Consider the following 27,641-nt stretch of genomic DNA (forward strand, 5'->3'; position numbering starts at 1 on the left):
ATTTCTCTTACAGCATCATATTGACCATCTCTGCAAACAACTTGCCTTGCATGTGAGATCAGGGACATTTATTCAGTTGTCCCACAGCTGCAAAATATCCCACATACAGAAGAGGAAGTCAGATCTGAAGTAGGGAGAATGTTTGCAGTACGATACACTTAATATGCAAGTCATTGTGTGTATATTTGGCAAAATGTTTATTAATTTGCATAGTGTAGATTGCATAAAGCTGCAGGTTCATAGACAAAAACAAAAACATAAGAAGTAATAAGAAATAAAGGTATTAACGAACTGCACTTACCTGTATGATGAGGGGGGTGTTTTTTTTTTTTTTTTTTACTTTTGTGTAGCATCCGTTTCATGCTCCTGGCCTGTAGGGAAAATATTCAGAATGACTTGTACATTTTGACTGTTTGTGTCTCTTGGCAAGGATGAGGTGCACATTGGTCTTTCAAATGGCAGGAAAGGAAACCAGCAAGTTACTTACATTTTTATCTTCGGTAAATTGGGATCTTATTCAGACTTGATGCAGTAGCTGGGTAAGAGCAGCACGCGTGGACATCGACGATATTTGTACATGTGAGCAACAAAATTAGAAACCAAATACATCAAACCTATACTATACCAGGGTGTTCGTTATTGAACATAGGGGTGGGTGGTTCATAGCTTTAGTTTTTCTGTTCCCGTTGATTCAATGGATTCACCCATGTGAGGCGTTATGGGTCAAAACCCCCATTAAAGCTATACAGGCTCTCGTTCAGGGGAGATGGGAACATAGCGGAGTGGGAATGGGACACAAATTATATTCTCAACTCTGCTAATCAGAATTGCAATGCCTGTTTCTTGGATTGGAAGTTTATGGTTTATTTTTCCAGAGTAAAAACAATAGTTATCATGTCCTTGTTTCATTTTTGTTGCTGCATTTCTATTTTCATTTTTTGTCCTCCTTCAACAGTCGGTGCCTCAATAAACCCCCACCTATTGTGATTAGAAATGTGTCCCCAAAGGAAACAAAACAAAGGCAAGAAAAGCTTTCCTGCACATGCTGTACGTATATACTGTAAGAAAAGGACCCAGATGACGAGGCTTTTTTTTTTTTTTTTTTTTTTTAATTCACAATGATGAAGTATTAATCATAAATCACCAGACAACAATAATTAAACAAGTTAAGTAAAAATGTTTGTGGACATAATGAAATAGATACAAAAAGGAAGTGGGACATACTACGTTTCAACTCAAGGTGATTGTGAGGAGGTACCATTACGAAGAGGGAGAGACTCTTGCGCTCTGTACCATTTTAATCGAAATAGCAAGTGGTGTGTAATACAGTCCTTCTTTAAAGAGAGTGCTTCAGTACACGCAAGACTAAATGCTAAAATATCTGCATATGCCTGTGATTGCTTTAAACGTTGCATCATTCCTAGTAAGGTATACTTGGATAAAGTTCCCTTGTTCTTAGCTGCTGACTGATACTATACCTATCAGAACTACATTTTTCGTAAAGAAAATAAGACGTTCATGTGGAACACACCATGAATGTGTCGTATGTGGCAAGTTGTGTTAAGTCTGCACTTGGAAGCAGTGCATGAGGTGTGTTTCTAGGTTATATCTTGGCAAAAAACAAAATCTCAACATCAAAATGTGTAGCAACATGCAACTACCTATCTAAACACTGAAATAGTGCAAAGTACCAATTCCCAGTTACAAAACAATACTGATATACTTTTTCATCCACTAAAAGGGCAATGGAAGCACCATGCTTGAGTTGACTATGGCATAAGTTACAATGGTGAGGCCGTCATGTTCAAGCAATTACATCACACAAAGGTTACCTCATCCTATGAGACAAACACACTTCATTTTCTCAAAAATACCGGAGAATCGGAGGACTCGAGAACAATGAGATACAAAGGAACTGAACAATCTCCCTCACTGATCCATTGTAAAGTCACAATCCTCAAGTTCGACAGTTCAACCAAGACTGGTGATGTTTGAGCGGCCGCCAGGGGGCGCCACGATGCGGTGGCCGGAGCGCCTGGGAATGTTGTCATCAACCTGGGAACCTACAAAATAAGTCATGATGAGCACTCAGAGCCAACACTGCCAATTCTGATAACTCACAAGTTCAGTTCTTTAAAGTTCCTTTTAATAGGCTGTACACTGGTATGCATAATTTAGCCTATTTTTCAATTGACACCATCCAACTTCAAGGATGTTTCACGTTGGTATCGTTTAATTTCTGATTGAACGGCATTGTTTGTTCCTCCTTTTATCCCCACGGAATATATATTGATATTAAAGTAAGATCATCAAATGCAATATATAAGCATCTTTTGTAAATGTATATTTTAGAGCAAATGTATATTAGAGTTTCTGCTTTGAGAGTTTATAGGCCAAGTTCAATGTTTACCCAGATTCAATTCTCAGACTGTGTGTAATGCATATAAATAAATAATTTAAACAAACTTGACCTTAATATTCCTTTAAAAAATATATATACACACACTCCAGTGAAGAATCTGTTCTCAAAATGTATACTAACTTCATGTCTAGTGAATATGCTATTTGTGTTGAATAATGGTATGAATAAATAGAAACAGTACATATAGAGATACATAAACATATACATACAGCTCTGGAAACAATTAAGAGACCACTGCAAAATGATCAGTTTCTCTGGTTTTACTATTTATAGGTATGTGTTTGGGTAAAATGAACATTTTTGTTTTATTCTATAAACTACTGACAACATTTCTCCCAAATTCCACATATGAATATGAATGGAATGGAATGGCTGCCATACATGTAGAGATGCTGATTTAAGAAAAAATTGCAGTGATCTCTTCATTTTTTCCAGAGCTGTATATTAGTGCTTAGGGTGCTTTGGGGGCATTGTGATGTTCCACAAACATAAAACATGTAATATTCAAAAGGAAAGGATGGAAACCACAATCCATGATGTAATTTGTACGAGTAGGTTATTTAACACATCTAAACATTCATGCAATCCTGTTCCAGTCAGAAGTTATCCCATAAAATGCTGAAATACATTTTATGTTAACTTACCCTGCGATCCGAACCAATGGCTTGTCAAGAGATACTGTCCTTTTGGACCCTGATTGGTGTCTATTATTAGGAACTTTAAAAGCCTACAAAGAGTTAATGAAACAATGCAATAGGCGTTAACCTCACAAACCTATTGCTGGTGTATGCTTGTAATGTTTGCTTGTATTTGTGTACCCTTCCAACTGTTGTCGAGCTGCCCCTGGAAATATATAAGATGATGCAAGTGAGAGCGCCGTCCTAAATACAACATCAATAACAGATTTATCAAATCAACTGATTGAGCGGTGGAAGTTTTTGAGCATGGCTGCCATGTGGAAACAGACCCTCTACTGCACCTCTGCAGAATAATCGTATTATGTCCAGTAACGGTGATCACATTGCAATGGCCTTGCCTGTAGAAACGCATTGTAGAACTACAGAAACCCGTCCAGTGGTGACCAACTTCATTCTGAACTATAAATACATTTGTACAACTGCGTCTTCCTTGGTTGTACGTTCCATATTCCTCGGTCACTGTACTTTCACAATGCTTTATTGTAATTTTACCATGTCTCTCTAAAGTGCTTTGAGGTGGAGCTTTTGAAATGGTTAAGTGGTTTTCAAGACATGGTAACTTCTTTCTACTGAGTTAAATATTACAGAGGTCTGCTGCATATTTGACTGTTCTTCTACCTTCTTTTAATAGCAATTAGCTTTTTTTGGAAAATATACTTTTCTAGGCAGTTCCCCTCTGCACTGTAATGTTATGAAATGGAGTACGGATGCAGTGGAAGAACTGGCCTCAGAGTTCAAGTCCAACTCACTTTTAGTTTGCTTTGTTTAATGATAACAGATACACTGCTGGGAAAATATTTTCTGAGCACTTATATTTTATATTCAGTTTGAGCAGGCTGTATTTATAAAACTGATTGTGAGAATGTCTGCTTTCCTCAGCTTTGGAAGAGAAATTCAACCTCAGCAAGGCTGTTTATTATCAGAGGAAATAACGTATTTGCCTCTGCAAGAAATACATCAGCTTTAGCATAAGCAGTATTAACATTACCTGAATTGGTATGCAACTTATACAAATGGACACCAACATACACAGACATTGGCAGACATTAAAATGCATACACACACACACACACACACACACACCATAAAGGGGTAGAGGTGCACAGACTAGGGGCAAGTGAGGTTTGTGCTTGATACTGGAGTCCAGTGCGGCCTACTTGGCCACACCCAACTAGAGAGCATGGGGAGCTCTCCCTACCTGATAGGCTGAAGTTGGACTGGTGGAGGTTCCTGATTGGTGGAGGCTGGTTCTTGGCAGGAGAAGACTTTGCCGATGGCGCAGGCGTGATGTACTTGGGAGTGGCAGGCACATCGTGCACAGGTCCGTCGTACATGCCCCTAGACACGCCTTGCATCCCCATCGCCTTGAAACACAACAACAACAACAACAACATTTTGAGACAACAGCAGAGCTACAATAGCAGAGATAGTGGAATACAGCAAGCACTGCGGTATAAGAGTTGTGTTGTTAGTTCCTCTCCTGGGAGCTATAAAACAATGTGAAAAAACGGCACAAATGGGAAAGCCCACTCATATTATAAAACATTAGTCGTTTCAAATAAACATTTGGATAGAAAACGTATAGAATATAAAGACAGAACATGAAAAGATTTGTATTTACAGAAGTTTAACCCTAGTTTATAAATCACCTGAACTTACCTTCTAAATTTGCAGTAGTGGCTCATGTAGTTAAATATGATGAAACACAACCCCCTACTGGAAATCTATGTTTGTTCTGGGCCAAAAAGCACCAGCATACTTTTTTGGATGTGATGTCAAGTGCAAAGAAAACAAAGCCAAAGAAACCAGAAGAAGAAAAAAAAAAAAAAAAAACTGATGAAGATATGGGAGTTTTGGACAACCAAGGACAGGGAAATATGGTAGCTTGTTCAGTTGTTTTGGTATTAGATTGTTGTCTTTGCCTCCAATATCCCTTCCCATTTATTTTCCGTGTAGGACTGTGTGAAATGTAAATTTGTATGAGGCATGAATTGAAGTCAAAGCTGAACTGTATAAAGTCTGTTATTGTATTGAACTGTACAATAGAAGGGACACAATTGAGCTCATCACTGTAATCTTTAACGAGATTTTTTATGCATTTTGAAAATTTTGTTTCCTGTCCTTGCGATTAAGAGCTATATAAGAAAGAAGCAAGGCCTGATGGGATATGGCCACGATATAAAAGTGACCAAGAATTCTGATGAGCTTTTTAATTATTTGATTTTATTCATTTTCATGTCACTTTTTGAGTCCTGGAGTCTATACCATCCTTTGAGCAAGCCGAACCCAATTACTTGGCTCCGTGACAGACGGCTCGAGAGTTTCCACAGCAGTGCTCCAGTGACTAAGAAGGTTAAAAGAATATTTACCTTGGCTTCAATGGGTTTTTTCAGACATTACCTTGTTCCTCATCTTGATGCGCTGGAAGACATACTCCGGGAAAGGCTTCCGAGGGATGAAACGGCCCATTCCCTGGTGGACGTGCAAATTCCCATCCTCGCACACTATTTTCCCCTGGCTGATTACAACCAAGGGAACCCCGCGACACTCCATCCCTTCAAAGATGTTGTACTCCAGTGCCTTAAAGCAATACAGGTTATAGAGGTTATAGCGAGAGTGAGAGTATGTAACAAACATTGTACGCAAAGTTCATACAGTCTCAGTTATAGGAAGACGTCAACATTGTAACGGATAAGATAATTGTGCAATTTATACAATGCTCTTCCTTTTAACTATTAATTTATTACTACTGCTACTGTGATAATCATATCCAGAACCAGGTGTGTGAATGTACTTCAGTTATTGAAAAGGGCAAACACTGTCATTTGATTAATACTTTTACTTTGGTTTTTCCTCACCGATTTTTGCATTTTAGCAGAAAAAGTCTTCATTCTGTCCGGATCCCAGATGACAATATCAGCATCAGATCCCACAGCTATCCTCCCTTTCCTTGGATACAGATTAAAGATTTTGGCGGCATTGGTGCTGGTTACAGCCACGAACTGGTTCTCATCCATTTTACCTACAGCCTGGGAGAAAAGTCACTTTTAAGGACAGGAAATCAAACACAGCATAACAAAATCCAGTTTGTAATGAACACTACGACATTAACTGTCTTCAGCTACTTGATGTAAATGCATTAATCAAATGTATTCCTTTGGCTCTAAAGCAACTTGTTTAAAAGACCTCTAATGAAAAATAGACTGCATTTGGATGTAGTTTAGGTGGACCACTGGGTAGACCAAATATGCCCAAATAAATATAATGGTAGAACTACGGCAAACACCGTTCTTGCTGTTGCATTTTGGATACAATGCAAAACGGATATATTGACTGCTATTCAAAGATTACAGGAAAATAACACAATTGTAGTATTAAACTAAATGTATTACATTTATGTTGATTGTAATAAGTTGTAATCAGAGGTCATACACATGCATGCAATAGTCTAAAGCTTGCCAAGAGTATTGTAAACCGTGGGTGCTATTTTCATTTCTTGTATTGGAGATCATAGTGAATTTGGACTCACTACTCCCTTGTCCCACACAACAGCCATCCGCTCCTCAACACCATTCGTCCCCTCAGGAATCAGGGTGAAGTTGTCCTTCCCAATGGCTTTCTGGGACGTGCTATAAGCACAGTGCGCACTGCCCACCACCTGTAGATCCCCACTGAAAAAGACACACACAAAACCAATGTCAATTCATACAGAGTTCACAGAGCATGCAATCTGGACAAAGTGAGTAATGCATGGGGAAATAACACAAAAAGGTACAACTGAACCTCCCACTCTTAAGCATTTAGTTAAAGAGTCAAAATGCAAAGAAAAGGGCTTTTCCAGATTACGGCTATACTCATTTCAGCCAGCAGATGTCTTTAATGAGTAAAAAGTGGGCCTTCAAAATTAGATTCTGTTACCAAGTATGTTGGTGAAACAAACCGAGACATTATAAAGTTGTTTTTATCAGTGCCATGGAAATTTAGATCTCCACAGCTTCCATTCCAAAATGAACACAAAGGTCCCATGTTTAATTGAGTGTTACACTGCTGCATTTCCAACGGGTAATTTATTCAGCGTCCGAGCAAAGCAAGTCCATCTGCGTTCTCTCAACAAAGAACATTGCATTTCAATTTAGAAGGAGGGCATTCAACTGTAATTTGGCTGACAACCAAATGCACTGATGTATGTGCTCTATCAGACTTCAATGTAATAATCTTTACGAGCTTCCTATTACAAAGTAAATGCTTCCCTCTGAACTTCATCTGAACCAGAAGAGCCAGTCTGTTTACACAACTAATTTATGAATGGTTTGGGAGTTCACTTTTAATAAAACATTCTTATATGTTTTTATAACAAATCCAGATGAGATACCAAATGGAAATTTCAATCCCCAGTGGAACATCTACAAGAGGATTTGACCTTGGTGTGTCCTGTTCATAACCATATTTTCTCTGTGCTGATCTGTGCGAGGTTTCCTGTCATGTTAATATACTAAGTTGCATTTCTCTTTGAAGTTGGCCAGCTGTCTGAGAGGTAGCGGAGTAGTCAAGGCAGCAAATCTGTCATAGACGCTTCTTGGACCTAGTTAATTTTGAGAAACAAGGACAAGGACAAGTGTTCTTTAAGAAGGTGAGGGAAAAGCTCTGAACATTGTAAGGTGAAAAAGGATCTCCCAAGTGACTCCTTCAGGGAAACTTGTGCTCAGGAAGCAAAATGGCTTTTAAACTCTGGATGGAGCTGGTTCAAAAGCAGGCTACCAACTATGATTGGTAACCAAGCAGGTAGCACATAAATTAGTACTATATAATTTCTGTTTTGGGATTGGGTTCATCAGCAGATTCACACCATTTATATTTTAGTTTTCTATCATTATCTTGCCCTGATTACCCATATTTCAAAGAAAATCAGCTTCTATATAGCTACTTCTTTTGATCTGTACATCGAAAGGAAGTGAACTTAAAATTACAACTTATATTGGGAACTAATGCAAGCTGTCTTTTCTCTGCAGTACCTCAACTAACAATCTTATTTTGTATGATTCCCAACAAAATACATGATGTCAGTGATCCTTAGTTAACCATACTGTGTCATCTTACAGCACATTCATACCAAGCCAAGAGTGAGTTGAGGTGGTCTGGTGTCGTAGTGTCAGGACTCAAAGGTGGGGATGTCACAAAAGACGCAGCTTTGGCCCAGTTCTTACTCCAGTAGTGAGAGCCGTCTGTGCCCAGGCTCGCAGTTATTGGCTCTCCAAATACAACAGATCCTATTGAATCAAGCAAAAACATTGTGCACGTTGACAGTTTGGTATTCTCCTATGCCACGTTTCAACCATGTAAAACTGCCGTCTTTACAGGAACAGAAATAACTCTGACAAATGAAGCAAGAGGTGAGACATTTCCTTGACTGCCAAGGCCACATTCATTTATTTCCTGCTATTTAGCTCTAAGAAGTTTCTGTAGAAAACATTGTATTCTAGAATAGTTTAGCCAAATAATGAGCAAGGAATCATGCAGGAGACAAGAGGTGAGTACAGTGAAAGACAAATGCAGTTGTGATGTTTTACTCTTGAAAGAAATCCCAGGAAACGCACCTTTCTTCTTGGCCTGAGCGATGATGTCCGCAGCACTCTTGCTCATCACCTTGGAAATGTATATCGGACAGTTGACACGGTTTCCTAATGTAATGGCACGGAAAACCGCCTCAGACTCCAGCTGCAAGGCAACAGAAAACCATCAGACCTGATATATGCCCAGACACACCTAGCATGGAAGCCAAGCAATGTGTCTATTAACATCTGGTTAGAAAATTTACCCCATAGCAAGTCTGATATTGATAAATACAAAAGCCTGCAAACCTAAGCAATAGCCAGATTATTTTGTATTAAAAAGTGTGTCTGATGTTATGACAGTGCTTAATATGTACATATACGTATATATATATATATATATATATATATATATATAATTAATTATTATTATATATACATATCACTATAATAATAATAACGAGACATTTGGAAGTCTTCAAAATCCTTGCCTCTTCAGGACGGCTCAGCGCATGTCCCTCTGGCCCGGTTATTCCCATGCCGAGGATCTTGTTTTGTTCCTGAAGGACACAAACCAAAATCATATTTGATAGCCCTGTATCCATTTATCTCTCAGGCACAAATCATGTACATAATGAATCATCTCAACCAGAGGAGGCAGCATCATTCAAAAATAATTACGCAGAAAGCACAGAATTCTGATTCATTTAAAGGTTAAAAACCCATAAGCCACTCAATTAATACACAAGAGTTATATCAAGATCCTTTAAAAAATGTCCGCTAGACAATGCAAAATATCTTCAGAGGAGAAGATTCAATTTTGTGTTGTATTTATGTCGTTATAGTGCAGGCTGAGCATTGATGGACGCTCTTACAGTTCAGATCTACATTCTAAGGATAAGGGTGTGGCTTTTGAATGGCCGGTCTATGTTTGTAGACAAACTATTTGTTTCAGCATTCAGTACAACAAACAAAGATTAAACGTATTTAAAAGAAAAGAAAAAAAGATGAACAAGCAAAATTCTGTTCTAGTTTCATTCCACTTTGGTCCACTATTATGCCTGAAATGAAATGAACAGTCTACTCTTTCGGCATATGCAACACAGATGGGGCTGGTGCAATAGTGTTGTTCAAGATGCCAGAGAGACATCTGTCTCCTTAGTCTGGCCATTGGTCATGTGGACCCATCTGTGCAATGGCCTAGCCAGTGTACAGAACACACTGGCTTAAGGATTAGGGTCAGTTTTATTGATGCCATTACTTTTACACCCTGTGGTGGTTTAACTAATTTTGCCCAAAAAATTATTCCCATGAGCTAATGTAGTAGCTTCTCACACACACATTAAATGATCTCGAATCATCGGCAAATATATTTATATTAATTTGTTTCAGTATAGGTGTTGAATAATTCATTATTACAGGTGTCTTACATGTCCCAAAAAAAACTTAATTAGTGTCTTCCCTTTACTGTTAAAACCTAGAAAATCAAATTTAAAATATCACATAGACTTACATGTGTTATGTACTTAAAATATACATATGATAAATGTGACCAAAGCATGAGGTGTTAAGAGTCTTAATTTAGCAGGCTTGACAGACATCCAAATATGTGCTTGGTCTATGTAGGCTACATTAAGAGGAGAAACAGACAAGCCAGTACTGAGCTTGAAACCCAAGCCCAGGTATAATTTGTGTTGCAAGAATAAGGGATGAGATTTTTACCTGAGCGATCAAGTCTCCATTTTCAGCATGTACCAGGACCACAGCCCCCAGTCCCTTCAGGAAGGTGAAAGCTTCATAGAGCTGCAAAACATAAGAGGATAAGGCAGGCAACCAAAACTCATCTAATTATTCAAGAATGGTATATAATGTCTCTCAATGAGCAAGCAAAGCACATATTAACTTTTCATTCCCCCCCTCCACCCCTTTCTCATATTATTCAAACAGTAATTTAACAACAAAGAGATAGAAATATTCTCTTCTTTACACCGAGACATTCTCTCTTTCCTTTCAGGTATTTTATTACTTAGCTAGAGCACAGGACAGGGCAAGTCATTAGTCTGGCCTAATCTAATTATTCAATTAGACTGGCGAATATCGTCTCTCAATGCGTTTGGAAGAATAAACAGTATGTTATGTAAAAAATGCCAGAGAAATCAGGTTATTAAATAACCTTCTAAGTCTTGGCCTTAATCTAAGTTCTTCTAGAAACATCTTTAGGGTAAAGGTATATAAGCCTCAGAGTACAATGTTAACAGCAGACTCTCATTATGTGTCTCGCAGGAGCCCTTGCCTTGGAATTACAGTACTATTTCAATTGTAATTTCTGTGCTTCATTATGTCTGTCTTCTGAACCAAAAGATACTGCAGTTATTAATGCCGCCAATTAAAAACAGCTGCCCTTTAAATCACCCCTTTACCCCTTATTCTGAGGAAAACCTTAGACTGATATTTTGACCTGCTATGAAACAAAATACATGTTAATTAAAGGAGTGTGGTATTTCTCTTAATTGGGAGTTTAGAAACAATAATGTACTATGCAACCAGCAGCTCTTTTGTCAAATTAATGATTTTCTAAGGTAACATTAATTGTTCATTTTTTTACTAAAATAAGCACATGAAAATTAAACCTTAATCTCAGTTATGGTGCATTTATGATTTACGCCTCAAATACGCCTCATGTAAAATGACTAGACGTACTTTTTAAGAAAGCAGTAATCCATGGAAATGCCTTTTGGTTAGAAAGGCCAAAATCCATCTCAAGCATTTTCTTATTGTTCAAAATCATATCAACTGCCTGCCATTTTTATAAGCCCTATATCTAGAACTCTCTCATGCATCTTAAACAACCTGCCTTTGTTTGTTATCAAATAATTGTAACTGTTCTGTGTATTTTTTAGGCACTTTTTAAATATATTTTATTAATGTATTCTTTTGAAACCAAGTAGTAGAAAACCTAAATAATGCATCTTACCTGGCTGTCTGTCATCTGAAATACATCTTTGTATGCCATGTACACTTGGAAGGAGTTAATTCCTGTTAAAAAATGAAAAACATACAGCATTAAATTAAGTAACTGCTATAATACAGTATATTATTTCAGTATGGGGGGCACTATATGTGGGGAAAACAAAGAACATGCTAGGCATTTAATACTGTAACAGATACATCGTTTGGAATAGTTTTTCTCACTAGTAAGACACTTTTCCTGAAATAATAACCTGTTGATTTATAGAACACCAAAAAAAAAAGGTTGTTTTTAAAATACATTTCCAAATCAGAAACAATATATTAACAAATGAACTGTAAAATCTGTGTGAAGGAAAAACAATTTGCAGAAAGCTCTTCAAAGTGTGTGCTTCTGGAGTACGAGTGCTTTTACATGAACTCTCCCTGTCAACCAGCCATAATAATGATTGATGTTTTCTTTAAATGGGCCCCACTGGCAACCCATGAGCATGTATAATTAAGTCCTGTTAATTGCCATTCATTTTTTTTTATGAACCCATTAGGCAACTCAATAGGGCTGTGTCCCAGGGCTGTGAACATTGACCACAGACTGGAGCAGCACAAGGTGTGTAGTCCCTGCTGTCAGGATCGGGAATAATTATATTTCAGCCGCAGTGAATGATCGTCAATCTGCCAGTTCTGGATGATGCCCCTCTCTGAACAAACGTTATTTTAATAGCCTCCATTTCTGATGCGATAGAACCTTCAGAACGCTTTATATTGAGCACATTGAAAATATTGTTTTTATGGTGATTTTTTTCACTTAATGAATTACATTTAGCTTGAGCAGCACCAATGTTTTAAACTAGCCAAATCCCCTCAGGGTACTACAAAACTACAAAGAAAGATTAATGTTTGAAGGAATAAAAACCACAGCAGTGATACGTTTTAAAATAAAATGAATAAAAGATTAAATAATATCCCATGGGCATTTAATCATCCGCCTGTTTGCTCCTAGGAAGCGGTGCCTAAAGCAAAAAGAGATCAATACGCAGAGCATGTTCACTCCAAACCTTATGCAGAAAACTCCTCAGCCCTGCTTACCCTTTTCTTGCACCAGCACTTCCAACTCTTCCTTCACTCCTTCGTGCCAGTGGGGGATGTCCACATGGAGGGAGTAGTCACAGCAAGACTTGTTGTCGGCCGCTTCGTGCCACTTCTCAAAGGCAACCAGAAGGCTGGTGCCAGGCTGTGGGACCACATGGTCAACTGGAATGGTAAGCAGAAAACTATGAGACTTATTCCAGGTTTGAAGGGAATGTCCTACTGAGAGACTGAGCGAACTGAACCTTTTCACCCTGGAACAGAGGAGACTACATGGGGACTTGATTCAAGTCTTGAAAATCATGAAAGGCATCAACCACATCAAACCAGAGGAGCTTTTCCAGATCAGCAGGGACACACGCACCCGGGGACACAAATGGAAATTGGGCTTCAAGGCATTCAAGACGGAAAACATGAGACTTCTTCACATAGAGAGTTGTCAAAATCTGGAGCAAACTCCCCAACGATGTGGCTGAAGCTAAGAATGTACTCGTATATATAGAAACTAGAGACCAGGAACTTTCAAACGATGTCTGACTCACGTATGTAGGGTCTTCCTAGCCTGAGCTACAGGCTTGCGAAATGGGCCATTTCTCATAGTGTACAGGACTAATTTGCATCTGCTCGAGTTTTTGTCTGTACTGTCAGCGGATTAGCCCTTATAAAAAGAAAGGCCACAACTTGTTCTTTCATTTGATATACGATAAATGCATATGGTACAAACTATTAAGGAAAAACACACAAACAGGAACAATGCCAGTATAGAAGGGCAATACCGCAGAGGTTGTTCAGCAGTGAACAGGGCAGTGCCAGACATTAACAATGAGAGGATGCCAGTCTGAGAGCTGAGTTATTCACTACTGGGGACTTTTCCTAAGAAGAGGAGTAACTATAACACGGAAAGCATCCAAAACTGGATGCTAATTAGTATGCATTTTTGATAAAGAATATAATTTCTGATATCAAAAATACAAATGTTGATATCAACAATTGGCAGTTAATTCTTGATATCAGCAATTGTATTTCTGATATCAAAAATGCATACTAATTAACATCCAGTTAACGATTAAATGTCACAATGGCGTACCATGAATTTCTGATATCAGCAATTGTATTCTTGATATCAGCAATTATGGATTAAATGTCAAAATGGCTTGCCATACAATACTTCCCACAGGAGCAGTAACTGCCAATAAATATGAAATAAACTGGCAAATAGCAGGAGTCCATCAGTCAATCAGTCCATCAAAGCACAAAACCTGCAGTGTGCATCACTGACTTTCATCTGCAGTGACTCAGCAACTCCTGCTCCATACAGCAAACAACAAACAGGCAAAGTTGCTCAAAGCTGTAGCCTGCACGGATGCTTTCAAATATGTTTTTGGCCACAGTACTCGCATCCAGCTGGTTGCTAGGGAACAATCCTGTCGCTTTTTCTCCTGCTGGATTTCAAGCACTTTTACAGTAATGAATGACAATTTCTGCTGCTAAAAAGTGTTTATATAAAGCCAGTTGATTTCAAAGTGTTAATAGAGATCATCGGAATAGTACATGCCCATACAATTTGGTTTTAAATTGTACATTCATGAAAATATCTACAATTGTAATGCCATTGACATTTTGGGAGTATTATTACAGAGTATGCATTTGATATATACTTCCAATACAAAAGTCATAAATAGTGCTGGTCAGTGAAGTGTTTGTTATACAAGAGTACAAATCTCCCTTTCTATATTGTGTCATCAGAAAGCAATAGGGCAAGTATTTCTCTTTTAAAACCGAAAAGAGGCAAGTCTCTAACTAGAACTTTAAAGAAAACCGTAAATAATACCTTATTTTGTGTTTTAATGACCTAATGTAATGAGACCTAGCATTAACTGTGAAGAATAATTCAAAAGGGCATCTTGAGATATCGGTCCTGCCTTTAATGCTTAAGCATTAATTTCTGCAAGCACACCGGAGACTATGGACAACAAGCTGAAATGAACCCAGACTTACTGATCATGGTGGTTCCTCCTGCCAGAGCTGCCTGGGTCCCTTGGTAAAAGTCATCTACAGGTTTGGTGCCGAGATAAGGCTTCTGCAAGCAGGTGTTCACATCAATGCCTCCTGGGAGAACCATGCGTCCATTGGCCTCTATAATCTTCACCCCACCTGGGACAATCAGGTTCTCCCCTATCTGTCTGAAGGAGGAAAGGGCAGAAAAACATTGAATGTATGTGTTGGGAATTCAGTTTCTATCATATTTGTGAAAGGTATTTAAGTGGGCCCATGCACTCATGTCACATTTACTTAACTGTGGCACCCCATCTTTGTACTGAAAGCAATATTTTCCCTGGGCATTTTCTTTTTAATAACTTGCACTAACACGGACTGTAAATTCATCTAAAAGTGTCTACATTCTGATGATCGCCTGCAACACAAATACCATACAGATTGGACATTGTGAGACAGTGTGGGGGAGGTTATGTTCACAGAGGTTTATTTTCCTGCACGCGAGGAATTCATTCAAGTGCCTGCAGTGCTTCACTAACATAATCCTTTGGTACTCCCAAAAACACACGTGCCTGTTCATCATAACACTGAGCTCAGTTCCCAGAATGTAATTGGTACTAAGTGGCAGTTGAAATAACAATGCTCAGGAAGCTGACTGCTATTGCCAACCTAATCCCATCCTTCTCATACCTCAGTGTGTACTCCCAAGGTGCTTTATTTATGAGCATCCAGAACAGATGGCAGGTGCCAATTTCCCATGCTCAGCTGAATTTCTGTCTGAAGCAGGAAGACGTTTTGGTCCCCTTCCTAATCAAGAGGGCCACCTGTTTCACACCGATGTGTGTTGCTCAGGTTTAGCCGAGTAGAAGTGGGAATATTGGATAATTACACTGTGTCAGCTTTAACAAACCTTTTTAAAAATAGAAGCATTCCCAATGTCTGCTATGATACAATAATCAATTGTGATCAGCTTAATTTCATGGCACATCAACAGCAATTTTAAAAAGCAAGAACTCCTACAGGTGCAGAAATCCTTGGTAATCAATACACAGAACTAAATTAAAAGCAGAAGCGTACACTTCAAAATGCATTAATATCAGAAAAAAAAATCCCTTCTAATGCAAAAATATTATTGAATACATTCATTAATCCACAGTAAACGGCAAATGTGTTACAGTGCAAGTGAAAAAAGGTCACTTTCCACCCTTCATTTATTTTTTTGTCAGTCCTTATAAAAAGTTAAACTTCTGAATGACAAATTAAAACAAAGAAAACAAGGCGGTCATCATCTGGTCATCTCTGCATTTTTCATTTTACAATGAGGCCAACTGTTGACAGCGTTCTGAGCAGCACAATACTTACTTAATCAGCCCATCTTCTAGATAGATGTCTGCAAAGAAAGACTGATCGTCATTGATGACTCTTCCACCTTTAATAAGCAGACGGTCACTCTGGAAATCAAAAGGAAAATGTCATTAGAAAACAGTATCACACTTTCCATCATCAGTTTCGATAACGTGGAATGAGGCCTTCTTGTGTCGCCATTGGTATATTTTTAGATTTATATAGTAATGCATTAGGAATAACATTGATTGAAAATCCAATTTAAATGGCAATGGATAATGAAATGCAATGTTTGCAAAGCCAGCTGAAAAATACGCTAAACATATATAAAAAGAAATCTCCCAAAGAGCTTTTTAGTTTTTTTAAGATAGCAGCTTATTTTTAGCAAATGTAGATGGAAATGTGATAATGCAAAACACTGTTACATGCTTTCAAATCTGAATTCAGTTTTTCACACGTTTTTCACGTCTAATTAGAGGGGGGTCGCTGCTTTGCCAGACTTCCATCTGGTACAGAGATGATCAGCTTGTCTGACAACTCAGCACCCTTCACTGCCATTCAGTGCTTCAATCAGATATACATGTAATTGTTGATAGGCCTCATAAGCTGAACAATGTAAATCTCAGGATAAATGATCCCAATCTTCCCAACAAATAAACATCTTCCAGTATCAGTCTAACCAACCAAAATGTATTCATTGTCTCACATGAAGGAATTTGGCTTGTTTTTCAGGGTCTCTGCGATTATATTTTCATTACCCAGGTGGCAGATTAATTCATATAATTTTCTTTTTCTAAACAAGACCTTTGACATTGTCTCTTTAATTACTACAGTTGCGCTCTTGTTACATAAGAGGGTATAATTTTCTACTGACAGCCTCTAACATACTACTTATCTTCCAGTTGGCTAGGTTGTGGGGTACTGATGAGCTGAGAGTTACTTGCCGAATTGCTCTTAAAATGTTCCATACTATATCATACTATTTTTTTTCTTTCATTTACACCCCCTTAGCAATAACCACAGAGTATTTTGGGTTCTGTGTGTGTTGCTCTTTTTCTGTACAGGATAACAGAAAGGAAATAGTAACATGGGTGGTGGTATAATTCCTCTTTCACCATCATCTCCTACCCATCTCTTCCAGGGATAATCTATCAATGTTTTTAGCTATACATTCCAAGGAGAGGAATCAATGCCATTATTTTGCTTTAGTCAGTGCCAACAGTAATCACAACTACTGAAAAAGTGGAGAATCTCTCCGTTCATCAACTTTCATGGTTCGATCATCTGTGCCACCTTCACAGGTATATCTGTAATGTTAACAAGTATATATTTAAGAGAATTTCAATAGGGACAACCTAGTAAAAACAAACAGCAACTTTAACAAATTATGTATATGTCCAGAACTATTTAAGATATAATAACCTGACAGACTCATGGGCACTGATCTCTTCATCTGAGTGCCATCAAAATGCTTTCACACCAAGTCAGACATCGTCTTCTGCTGCCGTTTAATGCTTAAGCTCCATCGGGATAATCTTCTTAAGTGCTTTCATTTCTCTGATTTGTTGGGTTAAAGAGAACCACTTGTTTTATTTGTCATTACATATCTTTAACAAAACAAAAACCATTACATATTTCAAAAACAGAAGAGATGTTAGCATCCACATCTCCACAAAACTGGAGAAGAAAATAAATAAAAAAATAATATAATTACACTTTTGCATACATTCAGCACCCATTCCACTTTGAAATCCCCATGAGCTGAACCTACATGACAGCTAAGCCAGAAAGCGCCTGTTTCCATGGCTACGCTAAAGTAAAGATGGGTATGTTAGGGCCGACAAGACATCAGAAGCCCCTCTCACACCCTTACCACACCCATAACTAAACACGCAAAGCTTGCCAATAATCAATTATAGGAAGCAATATCAATTTATTCTGCTCCACTGTAAGAGGTATATAATTCATGAACAATGCGTTCTTCATTTTGTGCGATTTTATAGGAGGCATCTGCAACATCAAATGCAAGAAAGACGCTACTATTGGGAGCTACTATCTAACACATACACTGAGCAAGGCATGCATATATTAATTCAAGCAATAAAACAAGCACAAAATCAAATGCAACCAAACCAACACTGTTTCAGTCGACTTCATATCCCCACATTATTACTGATATCTACATCTTACAGAATTGCCTGTTTATATGAATATAGCATGAAAGCATGCTGCCACCGTTTCCTCCTGAATTATGTCATAAGAGAAGACAGATGTGCCTTGTAGCATCTTTCAGTGATTACAATCTTTGAGTCATCAGAATTAAGGGGGCATGGCCATACTACTGTTGCCCTACTAATTATAATATTTTGCCTCTGACATGTCAACCTCTTTAGGCTGTGTGCAATTCACAAAGGTTATATACCATCAATATGTTACACGTTATACTGTATGTTATGTGTATGTTACAGATCCTTCACTGCAGAATATTTTACCAAAGATGATGCATGCTTAATAAGGCGGGGGTGGTAAAATACAGTATCGTTATAAGTATATTTGAGATATCCTGTCAGCAATCTGCTATCAATAACATTTTCCACATAACGTAAAAAGAATAAATAAATAAATAAAACATGCTGGACATTTGACTGGATTCAATTAACTGCCTGCTTCTATTTTGGTCACAATGATGACGTCACCCAGTCGTTATTAATACCAGTGAACATAACAATCGATTCTATCCCCCTCTACTTTATTATCGTTGTGAAACATTTCTAGTTTGCGTGTTGAAGCCACTCTTTTTGTTTATTTGGTAGTGAACAGTGTGATAGAGGTGTACAGTTATATCAACTAAATCTTGCATTTTCAGGAGTGGCTATGCTTATGCAATACAAGGGAGAGCTGTGTAATATGTATCAATAAGGATGGTCCCCAGCTATCCACAGCATACAACTATTGGAGTGCAGTTGAATACACCTCTATATATATATATCAAAGTCCTTTCTGGGGCTATTTGTGCAGGAATAGATTGTTGGCCCATCTAATCAAAATCTAAAGAGCAATATGGAGGTATTCACACAGCTCTAGAAATTAGGCAATTTGCTTTGTGTGAATCTGTAACATAATTATCTTAATACAATTGCAAGGAACATAATTCACTTATGCTATTAGATTTTAGTGGCAATATTACTACTTCAACTTAAAGATATACAATTTTTTGCGGTCAGAAATATTCTAATAAGGCCCATAGGGCATGTACTAGATCTTTGAGATTTTATTTTTAAAACTGAAGTTGCTGCTGAACATGACAGAAAAATGTAATTTAAGAAGCTCACAATAAGACAGCCGTGGACAGTAACATTCCTGTTCTTGACTCTTATGTTCTTATGTTCTTACAGTCTTATGGTCTTTGTAGAAATCCCCAGTATTCAGATTTCAAGTATAGACAGAAGGGTATAAGTGACATTAGCAGTACAAATCTGCTGTTTACATGATAGCTATTGGTATTAGAAATGCCATGAGATGGACGCACGCTAAACATGTGCAGTACCTCAGAGCTCCACCTTTACCCATGTCAGTGGCATAAACCAAACTACAAACCTGTACATTATACAGGTTACATTTATGATTAGAAGAAAGTGGCATCTCACTAAAAATGAAACCGCTAGAGAGTTCAGTTCTATAATTTTCTATTAGCAGGTGGGTCAAAGTTTTGATTTACACATGGGGCCGGATTAAATCTGCATAAAAGGAATAGGTTTATGCCACTGACACAGCACTATTTATTATTTATTTTCCAGCACCACAGTCATGCAATTTTCTCTACAAAGTACGGAGTACAAAATATATAATGACTATGTGACTATGTTGCCATGTAGGCCAATACTAATGGATTCTGAATAAAGAATTAATGTTCCCAATCTGTGTTTTCTGCATTTGAAAGGGAGGGACTTTTTCATGCAAAGGCAGCCTACTGTTACCCTCACCAATGTCATGGGTAAAGGTGGAGGTACTGCACATGCTTAGTGTGCATCCATCTCATGGCATTTCTAATGGTCCTCTCCTGCTCCAGGAATCTAGTGAGCTCTGGGAAAACCAACATGATAAAACACAGAGGAACAGCTGTCCATTCAATCAGTCTAAACAACCCTCCTCAAAACTGTGAGTAGTGCTCGAAAGAGAATCAACTTAGACCTGGGTATTGGAAGAAGAGTACATTATTCAGTGGGAATGACATGATTTAAAATGAAATTCTGAATATGCAGATTCTTATAATTGAATAACCGGTTGGATTTTCACACCTGACCCTAACAAAGTCCTCCAGTTCACAAAAAGAAATATAGGTCATTCCATTATTATAAAAATATGACTGCATTCACACCATTTGGTTTTTTGTCAGGATTCTCTGATGTATGAACATAGATAGGAGTGAGTTTGAGAAACATAAAGCGTGAATATAAAATTGCCATGCCTGACTTCCTGAGGTAAAAGAACAGCATCTCAGGACACTGTTTTCCAGTTCAGCTTCAGAACACATCAACTGAGCCTTGATTTGTAGAAACTCTTCTAAGAGCTTACACACATTTCAGTATGTCATCAATCACTCATTGCTATGACTATCTCTATCCCGCTTATGACCGCCAAAGTTCAAAATGCTAGATTATCTATGACCTCAGCTCAACTTTACATAACACTGCAGAGGGATTAACATCAATTCATGGGAAACATGGAAATAAAATGTGGCAATGTTTACAAATATAAGGAACAGCAAATATCTGGGACCTTAACATACTCCACATTATTTATTGCCATTCCATAAAGACACTCTTGCAGGCATTCTCAGCCCATTGAAATGAAAGTCTGTTCGATGTATTGATTTTAGCTATGGACCCAGTGGCGTATCCCATTACATAAGCAGCAAATCAATACTTTTCAGCTAATCTCATTAATTTACACCACATTCCCATTTGCACCCTTTAACCAAGTGGAAAATGTACAGCTGGTCCAGTCATGCAGGATATGAAATAGGTGTTTCACTTCATCCTGGGTTGCACGTATCATGACATCTTCATGTGAAAATGCATCTTGAACCAATTCAAGTAGTGTTTTGCCATCTTCCATTATGTAAAATTAAATGCAGTAATGTAAGCAACCTACAGTACTAATTCTACTTTAAACTTACTTGGTTGCTTTTTTAATGGATACGATTGGTAATTATTTACAGTCATTTGTTTTTTAAATACAACTGAAAATAACTGTGCAATGTTCCCAAATATGTCTCCTAGCGAAATATGACTTCATATGGGCGATATCATAATTATTATAATTATTATTGGATGAACGAGATTCCCACTTTCCCTACCTATTATCTTTCAAAACCTCAGCTGAGGGGGCATGCTTGTTGGATAATTATTAGTATGGTAATTGTAACTGTGTTCTTGTAAGACATTTTTGGTCCGTATACTTTATGGTGGTGTATTTTGTGGTCTCGTATGGCATTTATTATCCGCGGAAGACACTTTTTTGCTGTACCGCACCATACCTGGTCCATTTTCTACTTATTGGGCTTGTATTTGCATACTAGTAAATGGGTTATAATATAAAAATGGCTTCATTATTCTTGGGGTCTATTTCCAACATAGTATCAGTTAATCTGTAGAAGGGATAATTTTGTATCAGTTTGGTTTTGTAGTAGTGTTATACAATACATCGAAGTGTAATGTACTGTGGCGTAGTGCAGTGTATTATTGTAGTGTGATATACTCTAGTGTAGGGAAGTGTATGGGAATGTAGTGTAGTGTTGTATTGTTTTAGTGCAATGATGTATAATACAGTGAAATGTTATATTCTGTAGTGTAGGATAGTACTGTTAAATAGATACTGCTGTATTCTCACTTCCTCTAAAATACATATTCTACTTACAGACTATCAAGGACAATAATATACCTGCTTTTACACTAGTGCTACCAACATGTCACAGACTTAGACATACTACTTCTAACCTAATATCTACTATTACTACTTACCTAAATTAGTGTATAAATACATATAAATATGCATATATACATACATCATGTCAGATGATACTACTTTTTACAAACCTCAACCTCAAACCGTAAGAATGCTCTTTACTGATTGGCTCCTTCCACTGGATTCAGTGTTGAATAAGTGATGTATTGTCTAAAGGGGGAGCATTTTGTTTTATTTTAAACACACTGCTATAAATCACAGTATTGTTAAATTACCACCACAGTTATTGGCAATCTGATCACCGCTACAAACTCAAAACATTTTATTTTAATAAAAGCTGAATTGGGCTAATGTTTTTATGCTGAAAGTATTGTTATTTAAAGTTGTGGTTTAGTCTTCATGATTAGATAGATAAAGAACAGAAATAAATAGGCCAAGAGACTTCATCCATGTAGAATGGAGAGAAGAGGGGATTCTTCCATGCAGATCCCAAGATAACAAACCCAATGCTCATAATGACAGGGAGCTAGAACTGTCCCTAAACATTAACAATATGTTGCAGAGATAGTAGTATGCATTGTTACAGTCAATCATCTATCAGCACATAGCACTTCACACCCATACAGATACAGCACATCACATTCATTTTTATCCTGAAGTGAAGTGACACTACAGATCCACAGAACAAGATTTAGATCATGTGAGCAAAAGAGAAAGCGTGCAATCTGATCATTTATGCAACTTTCAATCCAATTATAGTCAGACCTGCCTGATACAGAAAGAAACATGTAAATACCCTTGCAAATAAAATAAACAGGCTAAACTATGAGCCTCATTTTAGTTTTTGTAAATGGGGGTTCACTTTACCCTTCATTACTTATACATATATACAAATATCAAGCAATTCAGTCATAAAATGTAATCTCATCCTACTTCCTATATTTTCAAATGCTTATCTATTAATGTGTGTGTGTGTGTGTGTGTGTGTGTGTGTAATATATACATGTCTGACACAATTTCAGCCATGATTGCACACACATGATGAGTGATTCGCCGTTGTATATATTTTATTCACCTATTGTTCTATTAATACCACCAAAATGTAGTGGCTTTTCCCCAATACAATACGAGGATGGAAACATTGCTTAAATAAGGGATTCATTAGCTAACAGGAACACACACATCCCTCAGCTGTGTGAATCTATTGAAATGTGATGCATTCGTGTATTCTGGGCGGAGGAGAATATGGTCCAGTACTTGAAGATGTGCATTTCTCCCTCCATCTTTTGTCTCTTTCACTGTTCCGACCCAATGCATCTGCTTCCCTGAAGGAAATGTATAATACGGTTATATTTCCATGCCTGGACAGCAATCAAAACCTCGAATCGAGAGATGTGTGATCACGCCAGGATGCAATAATGACATTGAATGTGAAATGGATTATTGGCTAGACATTGAGAAACCCCTTCAGTGCCGGTGGTGAATAACAGTGCTGTGCAGACCCCCACATCTCGCACATCCCCCCCTATTAAACATCGAACAAAAGAAGGTGTTTTGCATGCCAATCGAAAACCACGCCGACATTGCGCTCATCTCCATTATCATGCGCGTCAAATCTAACAGGCGGGCAGAGCTGGCTTCGTCGCGACCGAGACGCCGTCGTTTGCACTGGGCTATTTTTCTGCTTCATTTTCCGTATGATCATATTCTCATCCGACAAACCCCCCATTATAAGTCAATATATCATGTCGCCCTAGCTTTCACGACACGACCCGCCGGATTAAATCCCAGTGCAATGGAGAGCCCCGCCGTCTGAAGGCGCAGGGACGCTTACCGTGATGCGCGGGATGCTCTTCTTTCCCTGGTACCCGGACATTCTCAGCTGGTCTTCACAATAAAGGTCCGAAAAGGATTTTTTTTTTTTTTTAAACAAAGGGCCAGTTTCTCCAGTACTCTTTAAAAATGATGTGTAAATCGGCCACCTTAGTGAATAATAAAGGGACTAGTCTTCCCAGGGAGCTGCTGTCTAGGGCTGTGACCAGAGGCTGCAGCGCCCCCTGCGCCCACAGCGAGCACTGCAGGGGATGCAGCTCCGCTCTCCAGTAATAACGCATTTACACATGAGGAGATGCACACACATAACCCCCACATTATACAGAACATCAACCCACATTAAACGCGTTTGATAAGGTGGTAGTGCCCCAAAATGTCCATTTCTTTGAAAGCACTTAATGTCCAGTATCAACGGATATACCTAGACTGAGTCCAGGTCAGAAAAAGAAAAACATGCATTGTGAACTGATTCACAGATGAGTAGCTTCACCCCATATAAGTAGCATGAACGTCATGATGTGCATTAGACTTGACACAGACAGAAGGCATCTGAGGAAAGACATGCATTAAATCCTCTCCAACTTCTGTCACTTCCATATATTTTACTCCTAATCCTTTTAACTCTGCTGTGCTACCTTAACAAAACAGCTGACACATTAACCTATGCAAGGCTATTTTTATTTTCAAACATGTTCACATAATAAATGGCAACTATGTGTATTATATGTCTTCATGTATGTATTATGGTTAGTAACCGGTGAGCGGTTTGACTATACTTTTTTCATTAAAGAAGCATGCCTTATGAATATATTACACGGCTCTGAGAAAACACAGGCAGGGACCTCTTAAGAAAATCTCATTGAAAAGCAATATGTTTGACATTAATGAAATAAGGAGAATGTTTGCGACTAAGCAAATGCATTTTATGTACACCGATCTTCTAATGCTTTAACATAAAACGGTTTACCCAATCTGTTACACTGACGTTTGTTTTTAAAGCAGTTTAAGTCTCAAAATCAGCCAGTTAATTTCTAATAACATCAAATACACTGAACATTATCTAATTAATTATCAAAAAAGACAAAGAAAACGTGTCCCTTTAAATCACAAGGAATTCGGCCCTGTTCCACTGAAACACTTCACCCCCCGCGACTGCGTCTTAATTGGATTAATTCATCAGTGGCACATGCTATGATATCAAATCCTTGACACTACATCACCTGATTATTCAGTCAGATTCATTAATAAAAATGTAATAAGAGTTTCGGGATACACACAAGCTTTACAGCTGTGTGGCATGTAACGGATATAGCAACATATTACCGGCAATGACAACAAATCACTAGCAATTCTTGTAACGAAAAAGGGCTGAGTGTGTCTGTGTGTTTAGACAAGAAATGTGTGCGGTTTTAAATTACAGACGGAAAGGTGTACATGGAGACAGACACAGGGATGTCTCATATTTCAGTACACATACATTGTGCACATATATACATTTTAGCGAAAACATAAAAACAAGATCAATTTGTCCATGTAATTAATGCAAATGTAAAGCAAACTTGATCATGAATGACAGCTTGAGCGATGCATTTGTTAGCTCTCCCATGACTTGCAGGATCAGCACATGTAAGCATGCGGTCCTGGCACCGGTAAACACATGCATGCGTACATGTGCAAATGCCGGGCGAGGAGCAGCGCCTTTGCAAACGTACCTTTCCATTCTCCTGTCCCTGCAGGTACTCCTTGCCGGATGGGTATTTAATCTCCACCCCCGGGGTCTTGTCGTCCCGGTCGCTGGGGGAGCTCATGATGGACCCGGACACCTCGCTCACATCACTGGCCGTCTCGCTGAAATGGTCCCCGTCCAGCATCTCCCGGCTCCCGCTCCTGGGGGTCCGGCATCCCTTTTTCCCCACGCTGTACGAGTCAAAATCGATGGTCTTGTTCTCGTAGGCCCCTTCCACGGAGGCGAACATGCCCCAGGATTTCTGCCGCGGGGTCTGCGCCGTGGTGCCGGGTCGGGCCAGGTAAACGGGCAGGTCATCCTCTTTATTCCAGTTCCTACCGCGGTCTGCCATCCCCCAATGAGTCGACTAGCAGGGGCGAGGGGAGTGGGGGGTCCGGGCGGCTCAGGAAGCGCTGGGCATTAATGGAAATAAGCAATGCGGTAATGTGAATCTCCCCCAGACCAATCCAGCTCCTCCGGCGACTGCCCCCCGCACCCCAGACCCAGACGCAATGCGCGGCAGTCGGATCCCTAGTCGACCTTGACGGTGCAAAGGACTGCAGCGCTCCTGAGCTGAACTATGAGAGGAGGTGTCAGTCTGCGTCCCCGTCTGATCTCCCCTCTTACCGTCTGTGATGATGCGTGCTGCAGGAAATTGCCAACGTGCTCAAATGCACAGGACTAGGCTGATGCACGACCCCCCCAGCAGACACCGGCAGAGCGACCCCTCTCCCCCGGTCTGGAGTGAGCAGGATGCGGCAGCGAGCAGGAACAAAGCCCGCGGTGCGCCACTCATTCACCACAGGCCAGTTCAAAAGCAACGCGTCGCGCCGAGCATCACAGCACACACACGCAATGCGATGGGGAGTCCAGTGGTACAGAGAAACCAAATCAACACCTTGCAGCTGCCCGGCTGTACTGTACCGCCAAGTAAAGCGGATGCCTCAATGCATGCGAACGCGTGTCCACGGGCTATTCAAAATGGTTATTTTGTAATGAAACACGGAGCACAAAGTTGCAAGTCAGTGCGCTGTAGCGGAGGCACCTCTCCAGCGCCGCGGCAGTGATGGACGTCGTGCTGCGCCGTGCTCTTCGTCTGCTCCGCATCAGGCTGGGCTCAGATGGTGACTGGCTGCATTTCCACGCCGGGGTGACTAAATCCTTCACGTCTGCGTTTCTGTCCGGAGAGATGCGCATCGGCTGCTGGTTGCCTCGGTGATCACTGTTTTTGAGCCGCGTTCTTGTGGCGCAGATTGCCGCAGTGCTGCGCAGATCTGCAGAATCCGGCCGATCTCATTGGCGGAGCAGAGCAGGACTGCGGGGATCTGCGCACACCCCGAGTTGGCTGGGAGCTGTCCATCAGCACCTGCCGTGCCTGTGCCGGTCTTGGCGCTGCAGCGTCGCTTTTCAGCGCACATGCGTTTCCTTGCGAGAAAATCTGATCTGCAGGTCCTGGCCACGAAAGTATAGACGTTACTCTTATTCTCCATCAGCCATACAAACTGGAGGCTTTGTTTTAATGCCGGATCCTTCCTAAGCTCCGCCATTCCCGTTTTTAGATTTTTCTTGGAGGATGGGTGGGAGTTTTGATTTTGTTCTGATTTTGCATTTGTTTCAAAATACTGTTACTCAGCCACGCTCGAATTATGAAGTATGTTTCTATCTACCAAATGCGATTCAAGAATATAAAACACCCTTTGAAATGAGTGATGCATTTTTATTTTAAGACGAAACCATTACTTTTGATTTATTTATAATTCGGTATTTCGTTATGATACAAGGTGATGCACTCATGAAAGGTCACAGATGGTATAGTTTTGTGGCCATTTTAGGGTTTTCAACAATCAAATATTTTTTTATCCAAAACCACATACAGTATATTTTGCATGTACTTAAATTAGGTATATTGAAAATTATGCAGCTGTAAAATAAATTAAAATGTATGATACAATGTGACAGACTTAGGAACCATAACAGCTCAAGATCCAACATTGTCAACAACAATAACAACATGTTTGGCACACACAATTTTATAATTATATAACATATAACAA

The 27,641-nt window shown here is 39.1% G+C and overlaps 1 protein-coding gene across 4 annotated transcripts; it reads right to left on the bottom strand.

The window, feature by feature from the left end:
- Positions 1 to 1,103: 1,103 nt before the first annotated feature.
- LOC136766529 (dihydropyrimidinase-related protein 1) lies at positions 1,104 to 26,780 on the bottom strand. 4 transcript variants are annotated; one of them, XM_066720047.1, is made up of 15 exons: positions 25,574 to 26,780; positions 16,080 to 16,168; positions 14,721 to 14,905; positions 12,723 to 12,887; positions 11,644 to 11,705; positions 10,392 to 10,472; positions 9,161 to 9,229; positions 8,715 to 8,835; positions 8,231 to 8,387; positions 6,650 to 6,791; positions 5,979 to 6,149; positions 5,521 to 5,700; positions 4,319 to 4,484; positions 3,197 to 3,265; positions 1,104 to 2,063 (listed from the first exon to the last, which is right to left on the bottom strand). In XM_066720047.1, the coding sequence occupies exons 1-15, from the start codon at positions 25,937 to 25,939 to the stop codon at positions 1,972 to 1,974; spliced, it is 2,115 nt and encodes a 704-aa protein (XP_066576144.1). In that variant the 5' UTR covers positions 25,940 to 26,780; the 3' UTR covers positions 1,104 to 1,971. The 4 variants fall into 4 exon arrangements, with proteins under 4 accessions (XP_066576144.1, XP_066576146.1, XP_066576145.1 ...); XM_066720049.1 differs by lacking the exon at positions 25,574 to 26,780 and adding an exon at positions 23,863 to 24,079; XM_066720048.1 differs by lacking the exon at positions 3,197 to 3,265.
- Between the last annotated feature and the right edge of the window lie 861 nt (positions 26,781 to 27,641).

Source organism: Amia ocellicauda, chromosome 13 (assembly GCF_036373705.1).
Source record: "Amia ocellicauda isolate fAmiCal2 chromosome 13, fAmiCal2.hap1, whole genome shotgun sequence".
Taxonomy (NCBI): domain Eukaryota; kingdom Metazoa; phylum Chordata; class Actinopteri; order Amiiformes; family Amiidae; genus Amia; species Amia ocellicauda.